At 32.7% G+C, this 27290-nt stretch overlaps 4 protein-coding genes across 19 annotated transcripts; 1 reads left to right on the top strand and 3 right to left on the bottom strand.

The window, feature by feature from the left end:
* On the bottom strand, window positions 1–26789 carry LOC132704566 (F-box/LRR-repeat protein 20). Of its 10 annotated transcripts, XR_009619294.1 has the most exons (11): window positions 12914–13164; window positions 11039–11215; window positions 10454–10651; window positions 9864–10016; window positions 8607–8796; window positions 8414–8532; window positions 8127–8318; window positions 7749–7850; window positions 2201–2413; window positions 1708–1865; window positions 1–129 (listed from the first exon to the last, which is right to left on the bottom strand). XR_009619294.1 is itself a non-coding variant. In XM_060674713.1 (10 exons), the coding sequence occupies exons 2-10, from the start codon at window positions 11063–11065 to the stop codon at window positions 1758–1760; spliced, it is 1302 nt and encodes a 433-aa protein (XP_060530696.1). In that variant the 5' UTR covers window positions 11066–11215; window positions 26653–26789; the 3' UTR covers window positions 1456–1757. The 10 variants fall into 10 exon arrangements, 9 of the variants coding, with proteins under 9 accessions (XP_060530696.1, XP_060530671.1, XP_060530646.1 ...); XM_060674713.1 differs by lacking the exons at window positions 1–129; window positions 12914–13164 and adding an exon at window positions 26653–26789 and having other exon boundaries at window positions 1456–1865; XM_060674688.1 differs by lacking the exons at window positions 1–129; window positions 12914–13164 and adding an exon at window positions 16773–16911 and having other exon boundaries at window positions 1456–1865.
* On the bottom strand, window positions 13286–14744 carry LOC132704612 (AN1-type zinc finger protein 1-like). Its single transcript, XM_060674726.1, has 2 exons — window positions 14235–14744; window positions 13286–13976 (listed from the first exon to the last, which is right to left on the bottom strand). Exons 1-2 carry the CDS (start codon window positions 14610–14612, stop codon window positions 13578–13580), a joined length of 777 nt encoding a protein of 258 aa, XP_060530709.1. The 5' UTR covers window positions 14613–14744; the 3' UTR covers window positions 13286–13577.
* LOC132704619 (anaphase-promoting complex subunit 13) lies at window positions 14599–16887 on the bottom strand. 5 transcript variants are annotated; one of them, XM_060674773.1, is made up of 3 exons: window positions 16773–16887; window positions 14930–15201; window positions 14599–14827 (listed from the first exon to the last, which is right to left on the bottom strand). In XM_060674773.1, the coding sequence occupies exon 3, from the start codon at window positions 14825–14827 to the stop codon at window positions 14615–14617; it is 213 nt and encodes a 70-aa protein (XP_060530756.1). In that variant the 5' UTR covers window positions 14930–15201; window positions 16773–16887; the 3' UTR covers window positions 14599–14614. The 5 variants fall into 5 exon arrangements, with proteins under 5 accessions (XP_060530756.1, XP_060530740.1, XP_060530730.1 ...); XM_060674757.1 differs by lacking the exon at window positions 16773–16887 and adding an exon at window positions 16638–16760 and having other exon boundaries at window positions 14930–15817; XM_060674747.1 differs by lacking the exon at window positions 16773–16887 and adding an exon at window positions 15873–16649 and having other exon boundaries at window positions 14930–15817.
* On the top strand, window positions 25854–26546 carry LOC132704646 (single-pass membrane and coiled-coil domain-containing protein 4). 3 transcript variants are annotated; one of them, XM_060674804.1, is made up of 3 exons: window positions 25854–25900; window positions 26010–26057; window positions 26257–26546. In XM_060674804.1, exon 3 carries the CDS (start codon window positions 26262–26264, stop codon window positions 26427–26429), a length of 168 nt encoding a protein of 55 aa, XP_060530787.1. In that variant the 5' UTR covers window positions 25854–25900; window positions 26010–26057; window positions 26257–26261; the 3' UTR covers window positions 26430–26546. The 3 variants fall into 3 exon arrangements, with proteins under 3 accessions (XP_060530787.1, XP_060530768.1, XP_060530777.1); XM_060674785.1 differs by having other exon boundaries at window positions 25886–25900; window positions 26010–26186; XM_060674794.1 differs by lacking the exon at window positions 25854–25900 and having other exon boundaries at window positions 25910–26127.
* Window positions 26790–27290: the final 501 nt, after the last annotated feature.

Genomic DNA, 27290 nt, shown 5'->3' with positions numbered 1-27290 from the left:
CATGTATTTATTTATACTAACCAAAACGAGTTCATAAAACACTATATAAAATGCTATTACAATTAAACATAAGTCGTAGTTGTGGGATAAACCACAATCTTGTCTACAAAACCAGCAGCGAGTGTGCATCTGGAAAAAAATATTTCTTAATAGGACACCTTCCTTTTAGAATGTTTCATGTCAGATTACACTTTCAAAAAATTCCGAGCATTTCTGTAAAAGTAATTTTTGGTTATTTACATTTGAATACAAATTGCAATAAAACATAGCTAAATTATTGTGTGAATTGATACTAGTATCTAAAGCCCGGTAGACACAATGCAATTTCTACCTGTATTTTTAGCATTTAACAATTGCTATTAAATATTTTTAACGGAAAATTTTTTGCGGTAGTCGCCATGCAATTTTTGCTAGCAAAATGTTTTTTAAATTTTGAGACAATAAACTACACTTTTTAAGATTTGGTAATGTTAATTCTGTTACCTTTAGGGCTCATTGTTTATTGACTTGTTTCATACTAGTTTTTAATTTTCTTGGTTAAATTTTCCAATACCTACAGTTTTTTAACGAAATTGTCCATTGGTACTTTTCACAATTATATATTTGGAAGGCGATATCTAGTACCTCAAAGTTATATTTACCCTTCTAGAGTCACATTTCGTGAATTCAACTTTATTTACATTTTCAATGGAGGTTAAACTAATGAGTTTATAAAAACAAACAATTTGCGCTGATTTACGGGCGCAAATTCGAGAAAAATTAGTTGGTATCGTGTCTATAGCGCTTAAAGAACCAAAACGCTAAAATACTCGCAGAAGGACGCCGCTTCGTGTGCTGTAATTCTGCATAATATTAACTCTGCACATGTCGCTAATTTTTTAGCAACACTTTCTACACCTTAATTCCTTTTGTGCCTGAAAATTTAATGGGATTTCGACATAAAATGAAATTTCAAATCTCGGGCATGCCCATATTGAACAAACCTCAAAATTTTGTTACATAGTTGCTTCGCGATTTCCTGTACTATTAGCATAGGCAGGGCCTCTATATGTATAGTAGCTATATGGTAAAGTAACATTTGTTTACACATTTACTATTCCTATACCATGTTTGATCTAAGATTGCACTGAGAGCGTCGACGAACGCTCAAGGCGCATGATTTGATCAGAACCCTTTCGAGGGGTCACTAAACCAATTACAAAATCAGCCATTCAAAAAGTGGATGGAAAGAGAATCCCAAAAATAGTGGAGCGACATGCCACAGAGGCCGTAAAAATAGTAATAGGTCTACTGATAGATATCTGCCGACTTAAAAGACATCTAAGCCCAATGGGAGTAGAAAAATACATGGAATGCGATTCTGTCAAGAGGAGAAAATAGCTAATAGCCGATATAAAGACCTACTGAGTGTGTTTCCATCTGCTGCGGCACACCAGAGAGTCACAACAGACCCAATTCTTATAAGTCAAGTTTATTTAGATGTAAAATAGTTCACCCGGCTTCAATTTCTCTATTACAAATATCGAAATCCTACCGCTAACATGTTTCCTACATCCAATACGCTTTAAAAATAGTATTTGAAATAAAAACGTGTTTTGGCGATGAGGTGTTATAACAACCCTAAAATATAATTTTCCCAATGTTATTACTCAGAAATCAATATACAGCATGAGAATAAATAACATTTTCTTTGAACACATTTTTAACCTTAAACGGGAGTGGTATTTCACGAAGGGTTCGACGGCAGAGTCTCATATTCACAGTATCACACAACAGCGACAATATCGTTGTCGAGACGCACCAGCTGTGGGAGGCGGAGTAACTGGAGCAAAATACGCGTGTACTTTGATGTTCGGTAAATGATTCTGTAAAAAAGAAACAAAGTAAACCCGGTTTCAACACCCAACATTATCGAACATCCCACCACTCGACTCCACGCCATCATGAAACAGAACGTAACGTGTAATGGTCTTTTTTAATTTAATACTTTTAACCATCACTCCCAATATTGGCTGTTGCAACAAAACCCACATTTGGATTTTAACTTTAACTTTGTCAACCGTCACTGCGCAAATAATTATTATTCGTGTAGAACAAACAACTTGTTGATTTTTTTTTTATAGTAAAACTTTGTAATATTTGCCAAACACAATAGTGTGTTAGTACTGACAACAATGTACAGCGAAAAATGGTGGCTTACCCTAAGTCTTCTAATTCCAACCCTTGTAATAAGCTGGCAATCATAAAGTTCTACTCGTTGTAAGTTGTGACAGGATGTCAGATGTTCCAAAGAAGCATCTGTGACTAGGGGACAATTGTCCAGTTCCAAAACGGTAAGATTTTCGGCAGCGCACGGCGACAATGATAAGTGCCGAATGCCTTCGTCAGTGATTAGTTCACAGTGTGACAAAGTCTAAAACAATATTTTTAAAGAACATTAAAAATATTCTCAAAAACAAATCAGTAGGTAGAATTTAAAAGGCTAACTGCAAAAGTCATATGTACTGTTTTTCGCAAACGATGAATAAATAATTCCTATGTTCAATTTGTCACGGCCGACACACAAAACGGGTATTTTGAAAATTAAATCACCATCGTATTTCATTCATTCATTTCATTTCAAGTTTTACAAAATCAAATTACTTTGTAATGACGAAACTCGTATATTTTTAAGCTTATATAAGCTCTCTATAAATAATATTAAGGATGTCTCATGATTGATTTCTGGAAAACGGCATATAGGAATTTGCTGAAAATATTGATCCCATAGGTGTTCAAGTTTTTAAGCAGTATCACAGTGTTGCCGCTTCTATCGAAAAGTAGCGACAACTTGAGCTTTTTAATTTTTTTATCAGTTTTATCAGGCATTTCTAATTCTTCAGAGCTTCACAAAAACGTCAGAAAGTCTCATTTATCAACAGCCATGTGTGTTATAGTGTCTGCTCCAGTTTGGGCCACTTGATTTTCCACTGTAAGTTTCTGTTTTCGGGGTCTAATGATTAATGGTTAACACGTCCGTTTAAGGCCGGTAAGCTGAGCTCGGCCAGCAATTTTTTGCGAGTACTGCAAAAAACCATCTCACGTTATCTGTGTATCAAAAACAATTGATATACAGAATGTACTTAACTGGCCTTTTGTGGAGATGCGACGAATGTGCCAAAAATTGCATTTCAATTAATAACTCGGAAATCAGTGCTTTGGTACAATCCAAAATTGACGATGCTCTTTCTTTATTCAATAGCCAACTGTCAGGTCTGAGATCGGATGTTGCCAAATTAACTAAGGGAGTCACAACTAATCCAGTAAGCACTCCATACAATGAAGTAGTTAAAAATAATACATTTCCGGCAGTTATTATACAACCCAAAAATGGAGAACAAGATTTAAAACAAACTAAGTCTGAACTATAGCAGAATATCAGTCTAACAGAAAACAATATTCAGTTGGCAAAGGTAAAACCTGTCCGGGATGGCGGTATACTGGGGGGCTGCAAGTTCAAGGAAGATAATGAGAAGGTTAGAAGGCTGACTGAGGAGATGTCTGCATCATATGCTGTCAAAGAAGTTGCTGGGGTTTGCAATCGACTACGTGCAGTTGGAATGTCCGAAAAATGCTCAGAAGTCGTCTCGCGGGATTTAATTATTAACTGTAATTCTGATGTATTTTCTGACTGTAACGAGTGTAAAATTGTGAAAGTATTTTCAAATAAGAAAAACGCCAAAGTTTTTTAATCAATTATTCAAATAGGCAGGAATTGTTACGATAGGGCGTTAAAAGTTTTTCATAGGTTATGACAGCTGCACGGTGTTTGATGCAATTTATATCTCTCGTTATAACTGCAATGAATTTCGTCATTCCTCCAAGACATATAAAAAGCCACTTAGCTGTAAATCTTGCATATCTCAAATCAAAAAATGCTCTAATTGTTTGAAACTTCCTGGTGGTCACAATTCTGATATATCGTTAGATCATGCTGTATGAGAAAAAGACAAATGTTCCGCATATAAGGGTGCTGTTTAAATTGTTAAAAAGTTATAGCAACCATCAGTTTCATCTCGGTCTTCCCTTGGTATGAGCACTAAAGTTCATGAAAATAATAAACGTACTGACAAAAGCATATCCATTTATAATCAGAATACTAGAGACTTGCGGTCTAAAACTGTCGATGTTTTCAATGCCGCTTCGTCGAATGATTGTCAGATTTTAGATTGAACTTTCCCTTCTAGGGGAGGGGGAGTTCTTGTTGCAGTGGGTGACAAGTTTTTATCGACACGTATTAACATCGACGATTATTTTCCACCCTCCCTCATCTCTGTCAATATTATAGTGGTTAAAATTGTCACGGATCTAGGTTCTTCGTATGTCCGTAATGTCTACGTCCCACCCTCAACAACTAGTGAATTATATACCCTTCTATTTGAATCACTTAGCAACTTCGAATTTTTGTATAATAATAACACTTTTGATAGTGATTTTAACATGACCTTATATGCTGTATCGCTTCAGAATAACCTGAGAAATGCAAATATTTCAGCAGACTTCCTGCTCGTTTTCAACTTAACTCAGTATAATTCCTTTTTTAATGATTATGGTAATATGCTTGATCTTGTTTTTTATAATAACATCTGTATGGTTGAGAAGTCCACTGATTGTTGAGTGTCTAAGGACAGGCATCATCCCGCGTTGAATGTTTTTTGTAGGCTGAACTTCAGTTACAGTTTAAAACGTAATTTTCCGACATTACATTGTAATGAATATAATTTCCGGAAAGCCAATTTCCATCTAATGTATGATCGTATTGCTTAGACTGAACCTTTCTTGAATCTTTTCACAAAGCAATGACGCCTGCACATACTTTTACGGTAAACTTTACAACATGTTCAATCAATATGTTCCTAAACTTAATACGCCCCATAAGCGAAAGTATCCCGCATGGTTCACGCAGGATTTGATCAAGCAAATCCGTGTAAAATCTAAACATTTAAAATTGTTCACGATTAAGAACGATCTTTATGCTCTCAATGAATTTAAGCTATAAAGGGCCAAAATTAACTCTTCTTCAAATTTTACATTTAGTAATAGCGATAATGTGAAGTACTAGCGACTCTTAAGCAGACAAAAAATAAGATGACGTAGGGACCTGATTGCATTCCGGCATTTGTTTTAAGGGACTGTGCGAGTGTCCTTGCTCCACCATTTACAATTCTACTGAATACGTGCCTTAAATCTTGCACTGTGCCTGACATCTGACCCCCATGACATTTTTGCCCCATTTCATTACTTTGCAATTTTTCTAAGGTTTTTGAAACTCTCCTGTAAAATAGATTATACAATCATTTAAAAAACAGTATAACATCAAAGCAACATGGTTTTATGAAAAGGCTGTCTACCATCACTAATCTGGCAAATATCACCCAAGTTATAGCTGAAAATCTAGACTTGAGATCTCAAACTGATGTTGTCTATACCGATTTTTCGAAGGCGTTTAACAAACATCATCATTATCATTACATCTAATCAATTACAATCAATCCATTTGTTTTCATCTAAAAGATTCACGCCAGTTTGTTATATTTGGTGGACTCAAGCCTGTAGAATATGTCGTAACATCTGGTGTTCATCAAGTCAGCAATACTTCTATTTAATATTTTTATTAATGACATTGTCGGAAGGGTTGATGTTAATTGCTTGTTATAGCTGACGATCTAAAGTTGTTCTTCAAAATTCAGCACTGCCAAAACCTATCGTTGAATGTAAAGCGTATTGAAAAGTGGTGTGTCCATAACAACTTGTTAAATCCCATCAAATGTAATGTCGTGACATATTCACTTAAGAGTAATATCCGATATGATTACCTAATGACATCGTACTTCAGTGTCCAGTTACTCTTGTTGATCTAGGTGTCACTTTTCGCCATAAACTTTCTTTCATTCCACATATTGACTCTGCTGCGAATAAAATATAAGGGTTTATAGCGAATAAAATATAAGGGTTTATAGCACGGAACTATCGAGACTTAACAGATTTAGAAACTTTAAAGACTACGCATTTGTTAGATCTAAATTACAATACGGTCATATTATATGGAGTCCATTTTACCAAATTCATTCAAGGAAGCTGGAATCTGTACAACGAAAATTCTTGAAACTCTTGTGCTTCAGGCATGATAATAAGTATCCGCCAATTGATATAAGCAATACTTCGCTTCGTAATACGCATAACGTACACAAATTAACTTCTCGCCGCGATTGTCACTCGGCGATATTCTTGCACAAAATTATTCATTATCAGGTTGTTGATCCAGGCCTCTTATAAAAATTGAACATTGGTGTCTCCAAGGTTTTATCTTTCTACGCCGCGTACGAATATTTTAAAATTTTCTCCTTTACACAGAATGTGCGATCTGTGCAACTCGGCAAGTTTCCAGATTGATATATTTAGTTCCTCTGTGCGCGACGTTAAAACATGTTTTTTAAGGAATGGCATATAATTATTTTTGTTTTATTTTACGTTGTATTAGCATTTTGCTGTCCTTTTGCATTTTTTTTTAATTTTTCACTTATGTTCCTGTTCTGTAGTTGGATTTATCCTGTTGAACAGTGTATCTAAATAAATAAATAAATCCAGATCCAGTTTATTTAGCACGAGCGGAGCGAGTGTTTAATAAACGAGTGACTTAAAAAGTTTACCGAACGTGTTCCATACTATACTTTTTCTACGACTGCTAGTTTTTGGGTACATTTTTGCAAAACAACACGAATACATTCACTTACATGACCATAAGAATTGAGAAAGTCAAAATTCAAGCCGTGCGGTAAAATCTCTGAAAACATCCGATTGCCTCCAAACCCGTGCGGTAATATCCCGGAGATGTCCGAGGTGTCTCGGATCCGTCATAAATTGACGCTTCCCGCACACTAGATCGGCGTACAATTGGGTTTTACAGAAGGGTGTAAAAAAATAATATTACAATACCCTGTGGAAGTGTCTTTTTTAAAAAAATCCCCAGGCTGAAATAGACCCCAATTTAAATTATTATTGCTGAGTTATTTCAATAATTGAAAAGCTCAAATTTTGGCTGCAATTTGCCAGCATCCTCGTATTTGCCTGTAGAGTAATAAGTACTGCGATGTACATATTTTTTGCAAAATCATAATTTTAGCGTCTTAGACAAAATTAGTAAAGTCTTCTTGGTCAATGTTTATAATGAAATATTTTGAAATTGTGTGGTATTCGACATAAAGGTAGTTTTCTGTTTAATGTGACCATGAAATGTCAATGAAAAATTGACAATACTTGTTGCATTGAGAAACAAATGTTTTATTAACGAAATTTAAAATATGAAAAATAAAGAATTAAAACAAGTGAATATAAAAATTTGGAAGAAACTTATGTATTATCTATGTAGTGTGTGGCAGGATTAAAATGTGAAGAGGTGGGAGTCTTGATAAAATATTCAGTGCAGTGTCTTTTAGGTAGATATTGTGATCAGTTTTAAATTGGGTTACTTGTTTTCTGACCAGACTTATAAAATTGATCAAATAATTTCACTTTCCTCAAAAATATTTTGTTGGTAATATGTTACCAACTTTTTTTCTGTCTAAAATATTGTTATTTTTTTAATAATTAACAATATTTTATCGTATTATAAATTAACATTTTTTTTTATTGGTTTCATCTTCTTTTTTGCAATTTTTTAAGGTGGTGATCCTCTCAAATCAAGTAATATAAAAGCTCCATCTACTTACCAAATATTCAATCCTAGGGCAGCCCATTGCTAAGTGAATCAGAGTAGAATCAGTGATAAGCACACACTCATCTAAGTCCATTTTTTCCAAGTAACGACAACTCTAGAGAAACACTTCAATTAAAAAAATCACTCAAATGCTATGACACAAAAATAGTGTTGCTCTTAATTAAACTAATATTATCCAAAAAATTGTAGATTATTAATAATTGTAAGACTACAACATATGATCGACAATAAATTCATAAATAAATTTCATAGAACAATAGCATGTTATTTTATTTTTAAAAGCTTATTTTGAAATAAAAAACATTTCTTCTCGCAATAATCTCAAGGTAATTTCAAGTAGTAAAAATTATATAATATTAAATTGCTATACCCTTGCTAGTGCCTGAAAACCAGCATCAGTGAATTGTGAGCATCCTGCAACCTCTAAAGTCGATAACATAGTACACTGTTGCGCCAGCGCAATCAGTGATGCGTCAGTAAGACCCGAGCACTTTGATACACACAAGTAATGCAGTTTGGAACACTTCTCAGCTAAAGCTTGAACCGCTTCATCTCGAATGTTCTGAAAAATATAGAATCTCATTTCTTGCCAAATATGCAATTTTCAAATTTGAAATTTAGATCAGCAAACATACACTTTATTATATCATGACTTACACTGCACTCTAGTAAATTCACTATTTCCAATTGAGTGCAGTATCTTGCCAAGCAGACGACAGCTTTCGAAGTTATTTGTTTGCAGCCTTTGGAAATAAAACTTTTTAATTTTGGACATCCTAAAAGAAATGCATTTTTGTTAGGTAAATGTATTTAGTATATATATTTTCATTGATTAATATGTTTACATTACCTCTTGCTAATGCTTCAACGCCATTTTCGGTAATATTGCTACACCAACTAACATTTATGTGTGATAAATTTGGACAGCCATCACTTAAAGCTTTTAATGAATGATCAGTAATTGCTGAACAACTATCCAAGTTCATTTTCTGTAGTTTAGAACAATGCCTTGATATGGAATTGGATGTTGAATCAGTGATCTAAACATTTTGAAACAATACATTTCTATTACAAATCAAGATTTTCATTTTGTCGGTAAAATTGTGCCGCTAGGGTCGGCCAAATGAGAGAAAATTTCTATTTTTTACTGTCATTTAAAGGTTCTGTAGTAAAAAATGACCAATTTAATTTCGTTGCTTGCTACAGGTAACCAGAAAATTTATAGCCATTGTTTAGATCTTTCTATATCTTCCTATAAGTTTAACGTTACATACCCTATACATTATATACTATATACATTATTATGCCTTACAATATTTTTATTTAAACATAAACCTAACTATACAAAACTTATAAAAAGAACAATAAAGAAGCAATAATCTGTTTTGCACACCTAAAATCTGAGTCTGACATTATCAGTAATAAAACTTGATTTGAGGAAATGTATTGGTACAACATTCCTATGATCAGGTCAAGTTGTAATCAAAACCTTACACATCAAAGATGAGTATTTCTTTGATTTGTTTGTAGTTAAAAATGTTGACAAATTTCTACTCTATTATTTCAAACCTCACTTTCAACCAAAAAGACCTTGATCAGAAAAACACCCCCTAAAATTTGAAGGCATTGTTTTTTGCTAGTCTGTATATTATGTAACCATAAAAATTTTAAGAAACAACATTAATAAATTCCTATTGTATATAATGAAACCATCAGCATATTATGGAATACCTAACATATGTAAAATAGATCAGGAAAAGGAAAGCCTGGAAAATGTTCCATTAAATTGTCCGTTTCTTTAAATGAGCATTATAACATACACAAATTTAATTAAATAAGACAAGTTATTTAAAAATGAGGTGTCCTTTAAAATTTTGGAACAAAATAAAAATATGTATAGCAAAATTTTTAAATTGTGCTGCCTATTAAAGAAACCAGCGAATGTAAACAAGGTACTTTTTCTTATTAGTCAACAAAACTTTCATCCCTTAATCGAGAATTAATTTGATAAACACCATGAAAATATAAAGTTCTAGAAATTAATATTTAAATTAATTGATTGGATATTTATATATCCAAGCCAAAACCAAATCTGTAAACAAACTACCTTTTTGCATCCGTTTAAATTTAAATCTTCTACATTAGGACAAAGTTGAGCTAAAGTTTTCATTGAGCCATCTGCTATAGACTGACATCCTCTTAATGATAATTTTCTAAGAAATCCACCACATCTTCTGGAAATATTTTCTATTATTGGACCCTAAAAAGGAGTAAACAAATGAGATCTAAATATTATGCATATAAGGTAAGTCAAGTTAAACCAGTTTATTTCCTTAAAAAATTTAAGGGAAAAGTGGTTTTACAGTTTCAACAATTTGAAAACCTCGCCACTTAACTTACAATTAAATAACGATAAATTGAATTTATTTAGTCCTAGCGCAGAGAGTTTGGTTAATGTTTTTTAAGGTTACACAAATTCTAATTCCTATGGTACTTACATTATCAAACCCAGAATGTACAATAATGTTGTTACACCCGATTTAAGACAGTTTTAAGTTAGTTAATTAAGTCTACTTTCTTACTACTTATTAACCAAAACCTACTCGTAGTAAATTAATATTTCTCCAAGTGTGGTGCATTTTTTTTTAATTGAATTCTTCACAATATGTTTAGCTGATTAAGCGCCTTTTTAAATACCTCGACATCCTTTTGAAAATCAAATAGGTCTATCCTTTGCCAATTTGAACCATCGAGAGCTAATACATTCCATGCTTTGGATACCTGAGCACAACGACATAATGCTACTACATCTAAATATGAAAATATCCTAAGCAGTAACTCCTTGGGCAATTTCTTATTGATTAGCGCTTCATCGTCACTAAATACTCTGGTAATCTAAAATTGAAATTAACAAAAAGTTTGAAATAGAAATGGTGTAGTGTATGCGTGTATGCTAACAAAACGGAAACTATTCCGTGACATCTTCAGTTCACGGAACACAGTACATTGTACAATTTTCCACACTTTTGAGGGATACCTTGCTTACCATCAATGACGGAAATATATGGATTTCGCTACTCTTTTGGATGGCATGGCACAAAAAATTGAGATACAGAGAAAATGTGGCATATAATACTTTACTTCTTTATATTGTATATTATTTATGAAAAAATCCAGTCACTAACATTAATCACCAAAAAAGTTTGTTGAAATATCACAGTCAAAGAACACACATAGGCAAAGGAAAATGTGGCGGTAGAGCACTATAAGCCTCCTACATACCGGATGTTTTCCAACTTCTAAGGTCATTTCTGGACTGTGATATGACCCAAGTTTGTGTTGATGTATGGGATGATGAGTACTGCTACGCCACCATGGACACGTTACATGAGTTAGAGCGTCGACCCCACCACTACCATTTATGTGATTTATTCCTTCGCCTTTACTGCTTCCCTCAGACTAAGACAAAAGATATAGTTATACTATATCAACAAATGCTAAAATATTATTATAAAATAATCCCCATAATTAATTAAGGCACTACATATTTACAATTATTACAATATTACAATTTAAATTGACATAGGTTTTTCTTTAAAAAGTGCTTCAGTGTTGAAGATCCTACAAATATTTTAAAATAACATTTATATTGGTATTCATAGAAAAAATTTTAGACGCAAACAGTGACTTCTTTTAGTTTATTTATATTATTCTAAAAATGAACAAACAACATATATTTAAAAATAGTCACATGTAAAGACAATATTATTGTTAAAATCTTTACGTGAATAATATTTAGTTATAGTATTACTTTGATCGGCCCATTCCAAGCAGACCTTGCTTGGGATTAATAGACAACTTATTTTTTAAAAGGTTCCTCCAGTCAGCTGAGTATTATAACAAAATATTTATCTAACACTCCCCAATTTCCTGAAATTTAAAATTGTTAATGCCTCTGCAAATGCCGATCTTCCAGCTTCACTATTCTAAGGGAATATTTCTAATGATGAATCTAGTAGATTTTAAATTGAAAGTATTGTTGCAGTAACTGTAAATGCTTTGAAATGATTTGAATCATCTTATTATTCTATTTTATTTTTTGTCTTTACAATTGAAGTTCAACAAGAAATAAACAATTATAATCTGTAAATAACATTTAATCTCCCCACAAATTCCACTCTGTAATGTAATTGGATAAATTTTTATTCATCATTTACCAGACTGTTTGACAGTCTCTGAGACACTGGCATTATCCAAACCAGAACTAAATTGAACTTGATTCGTTCAATTTGGAATCAATCCTGATCAAAACCAAACTAAATTCGTACAACAGCACAAAGCACAAACGGAATTTCCACTTTCAACATGACAGAGCTACAAGCTTTACAAAGCTGATTTGTTATGATAGCTAAATATACTTAATAAAATAAATGGTTTTACCTTTTGATGTCAATAACCTCTCGTTCCAAACATCCACAATAATCTGCCAAAAAAACGTGCGACGCAAATTACTTATTAATTTAACGTAGACACATTCATCATTTAATATAGGTACCAATAACCAGAACACAGGAACTTGCAGTTCATATCAAAATATTTTTGAAAAGAACATTAAACTTTTCGTCTAAACAATGCACGATTGCTTTTACCTGTTTTTAAAGCGGGCGTCCACACAATCAGCTGTTTTCACTCAAACAATGGAACATGGAACATCAATAATATCACAAAAACAAACTTGCAATATGGTCGATGAGTGACATTATTGCGATATGTTTACTTACTTCGAATTTTCCTCTAGGCGCATATACCATATTATATAAAATGAGTCCTTTTGGCAAACAGAATAATTTAAATTTGTTTCAAAGAGTCACTAAGCGCACTCTGAATGTCATGAACCTTGATTGGAATACCCTTGGACGTCGGCGGAACGGGCAAATCGCATTCGAACTTTTTGTTTATAGCGATTTCCATTGGTCCTCTCTCATTTGAAATAAAAGCAATCCCGCCGTTGTCTGTGTTGGCTAGTGTTGGCCAGCATTAAGTTAAGACTTTATAAACAGTACAGGCTTGTATATAAAATATCCGCACGTAATTAGATTAAGAAGATAATTTTCTAACCACTTAACAATTAAATACAGCGTATTTCTTTTAATATACCTGAAAAACAAACATGGAATGAACGAAACTTAAACTTTGGTTAACTATAAAACTGATCCACCATTTTTCTAAAAACCACAGTTCCATTCTATTCTATCTTCTAAAATATCCGATTATGCCCTGATAGTGCAGCTTCGTTAAACAATCGCAACCAACTTGGGAGTATTCTGGTACTTTAGTCGCAGTTTTGAGACCCATGGACGAATTTGGGGACATGCGGATGTTTTCGATAGATTTTAAACACTATCTTGACGTTTGTCAGTTTAGTTCTAACCAGGCGTGATGGTCACACGTCACTAAATGTATGACCTTTTCGGACATTTTGAAATATTACATAAAATGAGTGGGTACAAATCATATACCTATAAAAAATCAATGTGAAAATGTTTTTATTGTTTTAGAATTAGATCGTAAGATAACAAATATTTTAGTACAACGTAAAAATAATAAAATCTGTAAACAAGACTGAAAATCATGCACTTCTGAATATGACTTTTGGTTCAGTATGTTTCAACAACTTTACTTATAAAATATTACAATATCTGCAGAAATACATTATTTAATTTTTTAAAAAATGCTTGTGGGTTAAAAAACTAAACCGAAAAAAGGAAAGTTTGGCTATTTTTTATATACACTAATATAAACTGAACAGAAATTCATAAACTCAATTATCTACATAACTAATAATTAGATCTTCTCCATTAATTAAAATATTGTCAGAAAGTAACTTCTCAACACTAACTGCCAAATTATTACACACATTTGATTGGTCCATTTTTTTATACAACCTCAGCTTTTTGGAGGTACTTTTGTGGTTATTATTTGGAAGTGTGCATTCTTCAGCAACTGCATCAATAACTTTTCCTACAGACCACTTAATTGAAACAAAAACTGCTTTATATTTTTGGATGACATCTACATATTCAATCCCAAAATACACTCTATCTGGCAAAGGAATTGATTTTTGACCTGTTGCTTTATTTTTCATTCTCATCAATTGAATCTTCATGGCCGTTTCTTGTTTCTTGTGATTTTGTTTAGCTGTGCAAAGACTCCTCTCAATCTACAAAAAATAATCTACTTATTGCACTGTCACTCACAAAAGTCTTAATGTGAATATCAAAATATTTATTTGCAGGGTCTTTGTAAGCCACATGAAAGTGAGATTTCCTTTGATTTTTTAAATTTACCCCCTTCATTTAGAAGCTATATGTAAATTTGAAACTTTATTATTTATTAAGTCACAAAAATACATTCTGCTATAGGAAAAAGTTTAAAATGCTTTGCTAGAAAATGTCTTATAATTCTATTTAAAAGTTACCTGAGCATCTACAGCAGATTTGGCATCATTGAATTGCCTAACTGGAATCGAAAATTTTTCTTTTTCCTGTGCTACTTCCACAACACTTTTTTCTTTACACACTGTTAAATGTCTGTGTTCTATACAAAAGTGTTTCATACATTTAGTACATAGTAATGGAATAACAGTTTTAACTTTGCAATTCAATTCCGAACATAAATACAGATTCTCACACTTTTTGGGCATATCATTGGTTATTTTTTCAGTTACACAATTTGAAATGTGATAGTGGAAATGCTCTGAACAAAATATTTCACCACAATCACACTGTAAAGGAAGAAAATCTAACTGATTACAAAGTTCATAGGTACATTGTTGACCTATATCAGGTAACTCCATATTTATTGATGTTCACTTAGAATGGGTAACATAATATCTGTCCACTTTTGTTCTTGTTCTTTCAAAGTCAGATGAACTTCCCCAGAATCGGCTTCGGGATCTGCTAACTCATACAAAGGAACATCAATATCATCTTCTGGAAGTTTATCTGCCCTCCATGCATCATCAATTAAATCAACAAAATGGCCTTCAACTGATACATCAATGTCACACATCTATAAATAATTGGATTTTAATTTTTATTGCCAAGGTATTGCTTTACCCAACATCGGGTAAAGCACATGTTTACCATTAGTTTTAACTAAATCATTACCTACCTTTCAGTAAAAATAACAACTGAAAATATATTAAAGTGTAACTCAACCAAGTATCGTAAACCTAATAGGATTGCCCAATCCCATAAGACATGTTCGCCAAAATTATCGATCGCACGTGGTCGCTTGTGACGTATACGAAGTCCTCTAACGGTTTTTGTGTATTTTGAAAATGGATTTGAAGGCGTATTAAACCGTATTATTTTGCGTTCTTTGAACAATTAAAATAATTTAAACTAGCGAGTAGTGCGCTTATGTTTGTGTTAATTGTATTTCTGTAAAAAAAAACTTGGACAAAATAGTGTTTTTAAGCTTTAACAAATACTTTAAAATTGTATGTGCTTGAGTGGCGAGAACTGAGAAAAACAGTATTTTTAACCTTAAACAAATACTTAAAGTGTTTTGTGTTCGTGCTGCTTATTAGCGGTGTTATTAATTAGGAGGTAAGCTCAAAATATTACATATAATAATATAGGTAAAGGTAAGAAATACATTTCTTTTACCTTTTTCAGTGGGATAAATAAAAAAATAGTTAGGTATGCCTGGAACGAGATGTGCCATGTATGGGTGCAATAACAACTCTATTGATAAAAAAGCAAGTTCTCGAAAATGTAGGTACTGAAAATGATAAATGAAAAAATTCTGGTATTTTAGGTTCTAAAGTAAATACAGAAGAGCTAGTTTTAAACGTTTACATTATTTGTACCAAAGTTTTGGAAACTGCACAAGTTGACATTAAAGACACGCCGGTTTACAATTTACATAATGAGTCCCAAAGCAACTCATCATTTTCATCAGTTTCCTCAAGTGGATCTAAGGATCAATCTGATTTTATTCAGGGTGCTAAGGAAACTACTGAAGATGCTTTGGAGTACATTGCAGGTTTCCTAGCTAAAAAACACAAAACAGATATCCCCAATTTAGGAGATTATACTTATAAAATTACCGCAGATCATCATTACAGCATTCCCTCTTGGGTACAACAGTTATCATATGGGGGCCTTATAAAGCCTTCTGATCATTTTTTGAAAAAAATTAAAAATGGAACTTTTATTTTGAATCCCATCATGGTGATTCATTTCAAACTTAGCAAAAAAAATATTTAATACATAAAAAGAATTGGTATTGGTATTAAAGATGGGCGTCTAAGCACTTATGCTACCAGATGGACCCGTTGTGCTCCCAGACCGCTCTAGAGGGCGTCCAGAATGCCGCCCCTCCTATAGAAGGTTAGCAACTCCTTTAGCCCAATACCGTGCACTGAGTCCGGATCGATCAGGGCCATTCCGAAAACTCCCAATCTTGCCCATGTCAAAGCAGGGCACTCAGTGAGCAGATGATACTCCCCTTCCATGCACCACTAACCAACGGACCATAAAGGGCCAAAAATAAAATAAAATTTTTAAGGATGTTAGTGACATATTTTTGCCCTAACAAAGAATTTAGGAATTTAACGAAAATATGTTGTTGGCAGCTTCATGTCTAGTTCCCCACACACTCATCCACATATTTTCAATTCTATGTGTGTATTGCTTTATCACCTAAATCAATGAAATTGCTGATTTGGCGTAAGAGGTTCAACGATTAGTCAGTTAAGCAAACAAAACAAACTTAGGAATGTATCCCAAAAACCAACCTTATTTTTTGGGCTGATAATGTTTGCTCAGTCCCGTACTTCCACTAGAGAACATCTGGTCTGGAGGATACTTACGAAGGAAAAATTTGGATTCATCTATTTCTACCACTATTGATCTGCCATCATTCAATATTTAATTCGATATTAACTTTAAAAATTTCGCCGCAAAAGGAGGCCAAATCAACAGTATGAGTGCTATTGGGTTCTAACCTATAATGTTTTGGAGATAATCCATACTTCAACAAGTATATAATAGCAAGCATCTGTCTTAAATTGAGATAGCTCCTGGTGAAAAGAGAATCTTTACTGATGCTCTGCTCCCTAGTGCACAATCGGCATTTCCAGGTCCACTTGTCCTTTAAAGCCACCACAGACGCTCAGTTTTTTAGCACAGGCCAACTGTGCAGGCCAATTTGTGCAGTTTAACTGTACCATTGCCCATTCCCACACACACGCACTTTTATAGCACAGTTCTTTCTATACAGCTAACTGGGTAAATTCACACTCACTAGTTTTGGCACGGTTTTTCTATACTTAGTAAAAGAAAATGGCTTCTCGAGACACGGCATTATATTGCATTGTGCTTGCCTGTGCAATAAAGGAAAAGCAAAAAAAGCAACGGTTGGTTCAAAGAAGCAAATGGACCAAAGATTGGACTTTTTTGACTGACCGTATTAGTGTTTCAATAATATCCTATTATGTTTATTCCATGTTCTTCATCGTCTAGGTTACTCGTTGAGGCATGTGGTGTCTCTTGATCACTTGAAAAGATCAGAAATTCATAATACCACAGGTTTGGAGTATAAATATCTTCTGTACCGGCCCCACTTACTTTGCTTTTCAATACTTTTTTTAATTCTTTCCTAAATGAACTCCTTAAATTATTTATTTTTTAACCACGGCTTCCCTATTTGCTCCCGTATCAACTTCTTTGAGTTTTTCGACCAACACATCATAGGCTGCGGACTTTTTATTTCTGTCACTGTATTCTTTACTCTTTACTTTCCATAAACATGGTAAGCTTTCGTATACCTCAATAAATTCGCTTAAAAACTGTTTGTTAACATTCGTCATTTTGTTGCTTACTATTTTTCGATTCTAAATAAACCTTAAAACTGAACGAGTCCATACACACTCAGTTTTCCAAGTTTGCGCAGGCTAAATTCAAGCACGGTCTGATTTTGCTCAGGCCAGGCCAACGGCCTGCGCAGTCGGCCGGACGTTCACACAAACGCACCGATATGCCTGCACAAACTAGGTTTGCACAGGCGGCCTGTATTAAAAAACTGAGCGTCTGTGGGGGCCTTTAGGTTTGTAGTACACCATACAGCTACTAAAGGTATAGAGACTAGGGATATTCTGATACTAGTAAATACGAGTAGGTACTCGATACTTTTGATTCGATATCAAGTATTTATAGCATTGAATCAATCTTGCGATACTTACTCGATATCGAAACAAAAGTACTTATTATCAACTCGAATCAGCCTCACCATTAAAAAAAAACCCAACGCATCAGACGAACATAATCTCTATCTGATCTATGGTGACGCACCAGCCAAGCCGAACTCGTCCGACTTCACTCGACCGAGCCCGAGCCAAAAGCGAGAAAGACGTCCGCCCTTCATTTTTTTTCATTGTCAACCAACATAAATTGTCAAACATACAAGAGATTGCTTACGAATAATTTTATTTATTGTAATCATGGGCTTATTATTCCAATGTTATCATGGAGTTTTTTGTTTAAAGTACGTGCTTAACGTGACGCAAACCTTTATTCTTTTCCTTCTTAATTTCGTTTTAGTTATTGTCCTTCAACGTTCATTGTTAGTTATCTCAAAATAAATAAAAAAAATAATAAAGTGCTAAAAGTATGATACTTTAGGAGTATTTATTTGAGTAGTATCGAAAAAAATTTGAGTTCTATCGAAATGAGTAGGTATCGATACTTTAATGGTATCAGAACATCCCTAATAGAGACCCTGCCTAATACTGATAATACGGGAACTTATGTACCAACTATAAAAAAAAATTAGAGAAGTTCATTCAAGATGCACATGCGTCAGATGTAAAATATCGTTTTTAACCAATGTATTGTTATGGGGCGTTTTGGTTGGTTTTGGTTATCCTTTCTTAAAATATGCCTAGATCTCCTTTAAAGTGCAGTTTATTTCTCTACGAAAATAGCAATGCCGCCTGAGACACAACACTGTTTTTTTTGGCCGAACCAGATGAAATTAAAAAAAATAATAATGAAGTTGAAGAGTTAAAAAATCAGTATTAAATGGTTTATTATAATGTGCACAAGTATATTCCCTTAACTATTCAAAGGAAAAGAGCTCATTAGTATATAATAGTTTTAGGTTATGGTGTTATGTAAATTGTATTTTCCCTTCAATAATCCTAGTCCCAATTGTTCATAATGTTAGTTATTCTTGTTTGTATTTTTAGTTTTCAAGAATCAAACAACCTATACAAATGCGAAAAACTTAAGGGGGTGATTGTTTGTTTACAATAAAGGATTTTTATTATATAAACCATGGGTCAAAAGGTCAACACCATTAGTGAGATCTTGCGCTACGCGGAAAATTGTTGATTTTATTATTATATTAAAAAAAAGTATTACTATTATAAAAACCAAACTTTCCGCATGATTTTTTTTTTGTTTTTTAAGTAATAAGCGGAGGGAATCAATTGACTACCCCTATAATTCTTCAAAAACTTTTTTTTGTTTTATGTTTTATTTGAAAACTTTAGTCTCCATCAATTTTTTTCATAAGACTTACAGTTTCCAAATAAAATAAAATCTAAAGCAGTTCATAACGAGAAAAAAAAATTGTTAGTGGACTACTGTCACCTCTTAAGGCGTTTCCTACTGATTTATTTAGGATTGCTCAGTTAGTTTAAATATAAAATACGATTAACTTAATCAAAAATGTATTATCTAATCATTTAGCTGTTCAATAATAAGAGTTTTAATTCAATAATTGTGAATTACACTAATGCAGAAATGACAGACATGTATTTTATGTACGGGCGTTCTGCCTATGCCGATATACAGGAACTTGTGAAGCAACTTTGAAAAAAACTGGAGAAGGTTCATTCAACAAACAGATCGTCAATAACTTTGGATGCGCCATTTTTACGACAGTGTCGTCTCCAAATATGCCTAAATCTGGTAAATTTTTACTGAGACGACTTAATTGAATGGAAAACAGTATTTAGAAACAAAATGGCGCAAAGTGTAGGTTAGAATATAGGGTGAAATATAGAGGCACGCACGCAAATTTTTATCGTAATAGATATATGATTAAAACTAACATAAGACTTTAAAGTTCCAGTTGCCCTCTCCCCAGGCACCAACCAAATAAAACCATTCTTGTACCTTTAGAATCTCTAAATTTTGCACAATTTTGCGAAACCAATATATAAAATTTTGCCAGAAAATTATGACCTTCCAAAAATTTTACGATTTTTTGTGCCGGACAGAATTTCTTTTGTATCTCTATCATTGTATTGGAATATAACGTAATTATTGGTAACGCATTTCATGCACATTCTAGTTCATGTACCAAACCAAGACTAACCAAAAATTTTAGGTTCCACAAAAAAAATTAACAGGTTGTCCAGATAATAACATAAAGATAAATGGTATATTTTCTCGCACTTCAGTACTATTTGGAGACATCATTAATTAGACATGTTTGCATTTGCGCATTTAGAAGAGGTCTCGCCTTCCTTCTTGGTTTAACAATTTGCTAACACTAATTTTAAATGGTATAACAAAAATGTTTGTTTGGAGGAACTATGATAATAATAATATAACTTAAATTAAACATTTGTTTTTTCGGAATAAGATAACATTGTTCAATTGCGCAAAATTAGGAAATTCTATTGCTGTAAACTTTTTTTAATTTGGATGAGGTCGGAAGGAAATTTTGAAATTTCAGAAGGTCATTACTGGCCCCAGGAAGGTGCGCAAAATTCCTAATCGGTTGCGCATAATTGCTCAAACTTGACATTCTTATGGTACCAGGAAATTTTAATTTGGTTGAGGTCAAAGAGGAATTTGAAAATAACTTTCCCATAATTATGCAAAATTCACAATTTATAATGGTGTAAAAAAGTTTTAATTTGGTTGGTTACTTTCGAAATTTTGGAAGGTCATAACTTTCCTCAAAATTCAAAGAATATAATGTAGGACAGCAAAAGACTCTGTTTTGATTTTATTTTTATCTAGAAAATGTGAGCAACATTTCGTATGTGCGTTATTTGAAATTGTTGATGATGATATCGAATATATATCGGAATTGACGGAGCATGGATTCCTTTTATGTCAATACTGGTGCCAAAAGAAAAAATTCCATTTTAAAACTACATGTCTATATCTGACGTCATACAAAGCGCCCTTCGATTCAGATTGCTGATTCTGACTTTTGATTGACTCCTCATCATTAGAAAATTAAGGTATGCTCATTTCTGGCACTTTGGTCACAGTCTGTTTGCCGATTCTATGCTTTAGATATGAAATTGGGAATGATCGATAAATTGGCGTGTATTCAACTTGTTGGATAATACTATCGAGATGTTAGGAAGGACTTAAACATTTAAAATTTCCGAATTTAGAATTCCTCAATAGGGAATCAAATATTGGTCATTTCGGAAAGGTAGTCGCTTAAATAATTTAAGTGGGACATCTGTAGAAAACACAAAAATTAAAGCCAGCGCTGGTATTTAAGTTGGGGAATGCAAAAGCGTTATATACAAGTGGTCGTTTCATGAGAGTTGGTTAGTTTTGGTGTACAGGTGTTACTGTAATTTTATTTTTTGCATATAATATTTATGTAATTATATCAGTAAATAAAGCAACAGCAAGAACACCCCATTCTCCCATTTATATAATTTATATAAAAATAATAAAGTTTACAGATTATTTCGGTATGGTAGGACATATTAGGGCTATTTTGATTAGCAAATTGAATCATGATAACTGTGTACTTTGTTGTAACGTTTATCCTCTGGGTAACATACCTATCATAGCCGTTCAATTATCAAGGGTAGGAGTCGCGCAACATGCTGACTCGCGAAAATTCTCACGGAATATTATTAAAAAGCGATAGCAAAATATTGGTTGCTATTTTTGTTATGGTTAAACACTTAATCGAGGTAGAGCGCCAGTCGACTGTTCTTAGTTGTTAGACAAAATTCATTTCACTAATTTATCCCGATTTCTAAATGAGATTACTGGGGCAATTTTTCAATTTAAGGGTATTGCTAGGTCACATTGAGTACTACGCAACGCGAAAATCTGTGACAAATATGACAATAGCCTATCATTTTTCATCCCTCTTTGGTTCCAATAGTTAAGACATATCTTTCGCAGTGGAGGTTTAAACTAAAGACCAAAGAAATTTCGAAAGCATTTAAATAAAATGCCATTAAAAAACGTGTTGATGGGAATTTAACAATAAAAAAATTTCTCGCAAGCACATTTGATTATATTTTCTAAAATAAGTAAGGAAATGTTTAGCTATATCCAATCAGGCAATAAAATATTCCTTTCGGTGACAATTTTAAATTGTATTCCAAAAATTATACAGGTTTTATTCAAAAATCTCGCCAAAATAAATACAGAAATTTCATATACAGGATGTTTCAAAATAAATGCGAAACACTTGAGGGGATGTTTCTGTGTTTAAAATAAGCGGTAGTTTGTTGTAGGGACAAAAGCCAAGGAAGATATCGCGCTACAAATATGATGGAAAGAGGAAAAATATTTTTTTTCTACCTTAAAAAAAACTACCTCTATCGTTCTTAACTTAATTTAAAGAAAAACGGGTTTATTAGAAACTTTCTGTATCCTGCAATTTTCTTTATAAAACTTAGTTTCCAAATAAAAAAATAAAATCTAAAAGATTGCATGTCGAAAAAAAATATTTTAGAAAAATAATTTAGTTAGAGGCTGTCAAACAGTTAAACAATTAAAATAATTTATTAATAAACATTTCTGAAACTAATTGATCTATTCATGCGCAAACTACGAATGAATTACCTTCTTGAAAAACATTATATTTTAACAATGTAACGCAAATAAAAACACAACAAATAATCAAGACTCCTAAGAAAAAACAAAAATACAAATTTTATAGCAAGTGTTAAAAATGCCTTGCGATATGATCATATAACGATTAGACCATATAGTGGCCCTGCTACATTTTCACGAGATTTTTACATTTTTTGAAAAAACATTGTCGTAAAAGTGCCGCATTCAAAGTTATTGACGATCTGTCCGCGGCCATACTAAAAACGAGATTTTAAATCTCGCGTATGAGCATGTTGAATGGACCCTTTCTTTTTTTTTTTAAGTTGCTTGACAAGTTCCTGTATATCCTATATATACAGGACTTCTATATCCCTAGTAGCTGTATCGACATAATAAAAGCATTTACTCTTTCAACAAATTAGAACGACCCTACACAAAATGCATCTCTGTCATTTCTGCATTATCATAATTCACAAATATTGAATCAAAACTCTTATCATTAACTCACTACAATTTTTTATCACATTATGCACTGCTTTAAATTTTATTTTATTTAGAAATGGTAAGTATTATGAAAAAAATTGAAGGAGACAAAAGTTCGTAAATAAAACAAAATAAAAAATTTATGTCACAGGATAAGTTTATCCTTAAATTTATTTAAGAGGAATGATAGGAGTAGTCTAATCTAATTCCCTCTACTTATTCTTGAAAAAACAAAAAAACATGCGGAAAGTTTGTTTTTATAATAGTAATACTTTTTTTAAGGCAAAAAATAAAACCATTATTTTTTTGCCATGCGATATTTGTGGGGCAATATCTTGCTAATGCTTTTGACCTGTTGACCCAAGTTTATATAATAAAAACACTTTATTTTAAACAAGCAATCACCCTCTTAGGATTTTCGCACTTGTATAGGGTTGTTTGATTTTTGAACACTAAAAATAGAAACAAGAATAACTAACATTATGAACAATTAGGACTAGGATAATTGTGAAAAATACTAGTTTACTTAACACCATAACCTAAAAATATCATATACAAATGAGGTCTTTTTCTTTAAATAGTTAAGGGAATATACTTGTCCACATTCTAATCAACCATTTACTAGAATTGTGAATACTTGCTTAAGATCCAATATGAAAAACAAGTAGTAATAACCAACAGTTAAACTTTTATGTTCACTTTATTTTAGTTCGCTTCATAAATTTGGGACCCTGTAGAAACCATGCTTTTACATTTTTTACATGTTCTTATTACAACAAAAAGTAAGAACAAGAATTCTTCTTAACATTAAAATGTAAGAAAGAACAAGAATTCTTCTTAACATTAAAATGTCATATTTAATGTATTTATAAACAAATGAACAACACAATTTTTCAGAGCAGTGCAGTATCAAGTAATTTTTTCTGGCTACAACTAACACAAAATGCCATTGACTCAAAAACTAAACATTTTTGGGAAGTATCTATCTGTTCCACAACTGGGAATACTGCACATACTCTTATAATTCTTTAACACTTTGTCCACAGAGTAAAATTGGTTCTGCTAGGTGAGCCAAAGAACAATATTTACCAGAATCCAAAAAATGACCCATTGCAAAATTTCCAAACACTTCATTTAGATGATTCTTTTTATGCCTCACTAGTAGTTGCTTTAACCTGCATTCATAGGAACATTCATCACACTTATAAATGTTCTTTTCACTTGGACTTTTATGTATAGTTAAATGATTTTTAAAAGAATATTTGTGAATAGTCTGAAACCCGCATACATCGCATTTAAACACTTCTCCCTTTCTAATACGTTCATGCTTCTTTGTGTGGCGAATAAGATGTTCTTCATGTTTACCTGAAACCAATCTTTTTTTTTATAACTTCCTATTTGGTTTACAAGTAAATTCAAAAAGAGTTTGTGGGTTAAATTATTGTTGATAAGTTTATTTGTACTATAAAATATATTTTAAGTTGTTTAGAATATTCTCAACAAATAACATAATTTGGATTTTAGGACAAATAAGTTTAGTGAAGAAGGTGTTATTTTGTATAACATTAAATTGTATAGAATTTGGTGAGAATTTAATAGTCAATACATATTAATGGATGTGTATTTCTAATACCTTGATATGAGCATTTGTTACATTTGAAAGGTTTTGCTCCATCATAAGTTTTATGAACCAAAGCATGTTTCTTCAAGGAATTTTTATGTAATGTCTGATAACTACATTCATCGCATCTATATATGTCTTTTTCTTCAGGCTTAGTGTGCTTCATTGTAATGTGAGTATTTAAGTATCTTTCTACAGGACTCTTAAAAGCACACTCTTGGCAGTAAAACATTTGACCATCTGAGGATGTATTGTGGGATATTATATGACTTTCCATATCGCCTTCATCTCCTGTTTGAAATGAACAATTGTTACACTGGTAAATACTTTTTTCTGTTTTAACCTCATCTTTTAAGGGATCCCCATTATTCAGAAGATATTTTGCGCCAGTTCTAAAATACAATGGTGATGTAATTTTCTCACCCCCCATTATTAATTTCAAATATTGAATAATTTTCTATAATTTCCTCTAAATTAGTGAGCACAACAATGATTTTAATTACTTGTGGATCACAGGATCTTTATTCTTATTGTCTTCAACAAATATGTTTTTTTTATCCATATTTTTCTCCAGATGAAGTAAATAGTAATGTCAAATCTATCGATCACCCCACAAACTGCTTAGTTAATAAATACCGATTTTTACCAATCACAACAGCATGTCCTAAAACTATAAAAAGTTAAAACCAGCATAAATTTTCCAAAATGGACGGCCAGAAGATACTAAAATTGAAATCACAATTGGACTTAAATTCATAAACTATATCAAGACAAATATTATATCGATCACAATCATACAAAAGAATTTTTGATCTTTACCAAGAATATTCTTCTTCTCTTCAATTTGCGTTTTAGTTGTAAATGTTCGACAAGACGCCTATCAAAGGATGATACTCGTCCAACCAAGGACGAAAACTAGAAGAGCTGTCGCCGATAACAAGTCAGGTTGGCCATCGTCTTTTATTGGCCACTCTACATTTTTGTGAGGAAGTTAAACAATAATGTAATTAAAACCAAATATTTGAATTAAGGGTGATCTATGCGTCACATAACCGGTCATTATTCTGGTTAATCACAAATTGAACAATACGGCACCATGAGAAGTAATTGTGCTCTCTTCTAACACCTTCTACTCAACACGAAAGCATTCCGTACATAATACGTTTATCAATTTTTTGGAAAATACAATAGGTACATTAATTGTGATCTGTGGTAATACTAACCTAATCCAAATCTTGCATTTTATATTAAACCGCGAAATATACTGTATATCGAAACCTACCTATATTTCAAATTACAGTTATCAGACATTTCACGGAAAACGATAAAACTCTGGCAACAGACACGTGTAAGTCAACTTTCATAGTGCATTTTGTATAGTGTTAATGAATGTAGAATAGGAGTTAAAATAATAACTGGTGAGTGCTAACACAAACGGCCTTACAGTTTTGCTTATAACAGAGTTAACTGACCCAAGGTGGGTTTATCAATATGTTTTAGTACTAGCGATATCACTGTAAATTAATGTCCCTATGTATCTGTTTTAGATAAAATGCCCAAACAATTAAAGGGGAAAGTCAAAGAATCTTCAAAAGAAAAACGCCAAAGGAAAAAGGAGTTTCAAGAATTGCAAAAACAAATTTTTACCATCGTGCTGCCTACTCTAGCAGTTGTCGCCGCATGTATCGTCGTTTATGTTTATTATAAAACTAAAGCCTAGAAATTTAGGTCGATATGAGATTAAGTAAATATAAAGTTCTTTCACTAAAATAATGTTGGGATTAAATTCTTTATTTTTATAAAATACTGCGCAATAAAATGTTCCGATCAATACAAAGTCGATTAAATGATAAACAACGAACCAAATAGCACATTGCCACAGAGTAATAGAGAGATCGTTGTTTTTGCGTTTAATTGGGCTCATCTCAAATTAGGATATTTACCCATTTTCCACATCCGTCGAGAAAAATTGACCGATAACAATTTTTTACGCACAAAACACCCAAGGCTCCCGGTGGGAATCGAACCCACAACCTCCAGCAAGTTCCGGTTCGCAGGTCAACGCCTTACCAACCGAGCCATCATCGGTCCAGCACAGACCGTGTAAGGAGCATAGACTAATCTGGTTTGGAATCTTAGATTCCACTATTTCCACTAATTTCGCGTTTCGAGTATGCGCAACCACTGAAAGGTGGAATTTGAATTCAGTTTTAAGTGCTGCATATCCAAAAGGCAAGCAGCTCTCTTCACTTTTCTTAGATCAGACTTTACATTTTTTTCCTATACTTCAAGCTGGATCAGTCAACAAATACGAGTACCTCCATTTCTGTTAGTTGAAGAGCTTCGCGTTTTTTATAAATTGAAAATTTTTTCTTTCTTTAGGCTAGAGTTAGGAATTGTCTTAAACATCAGAATTTTGAAAATACTTATTATCTTAAAAATTAAATAAATTTTTAAAAATATTTTCATTCGCTCACAAAATCTGCATTTCGAGAACAAAATAATAACCAAAAATGATCAAAACCATAGACAAATATTACATTGATTAATCAAAACAAAACAAGTAGAGCTGAATTTTAGG

Source organism: Cylas formicarius, unplaced genomic scaffold (genome assembly GCF_029955315.1).
Source record: "Cylas formicarius isolate icCylForm1 unplaced genomic scaffold, icCylForm1.1 PGA_scaffold_10__41_contigs__length_53128322, whole genome shotgun sequence".
Classification (NCBI taxonomy): Eukaryota; Metazoa; Arthropoda; class Insecta; order Coleoptera; family Brentidae; genus Cylas; species Cylas formicarius.
This window is presented reverse-complemented; position numbering and strand designations above follow the sequence as displayed.

Excerpts from the sequence above, each read along its gene's own strand:
- LOC132704566 (XM_060674644.1), bottom strand. The coding sequence starts at position 13,000 with ATGGAACTGTGGTTTTTAGAAAAATGGTGGATCAGTTTTATAGTTAAC. Across the intron at positions 10,652-11,038 it reads TAGAAGTTGGAAAACATCCG|ATTACCAGAGTATTTAGTGA; the intron begins GTATGTAGGAGG and ends TTTCAATTTTAG. Across the intron at positions 8,319-8,413 it reads TGAATTTACTAGAGTGCAGT|AACATTCGAGATGAAGCGGT; the intron begins GTAAGTCATGAT and ends TATATTTTTCAG.
- LOC132704612 (XM_060674726.1), bottom strand. The coding sequence starts at position 14,612 with ATGGAGTTACCTGATATAGGTCAACAATGTACCTATGAACTTTGTAAT. Across the intron at positions 13,977-14,234 it reads AATCTGCTGTAGATGCTCAG|ATTGAGAGGAGTCTTTGCAC; the intron begins GTAACTTTTAAA and ends TATTTTTTGTAG.
- LOC132704619 (XM_060674739.1), bottom strand. The coding sequence starts at position 16,658 with ATGAATCCAAATTTTTCCTTC. Across the intron at positions 14,828-16,637 it reads TGAATCCAAATTTTTCCTTC|ATGTGTGACATTGATGTATC; the intron begins GTAAGTATCCTC and ends AATTATTTATAG.
- LOC132704646 (XM_060674804.1), top strand. The coding sequence starts at position 26,262 with ATGCCCAAACAATTAAAGGGGAAAGTCAAAGAATCTTCAAAAGAAAAA.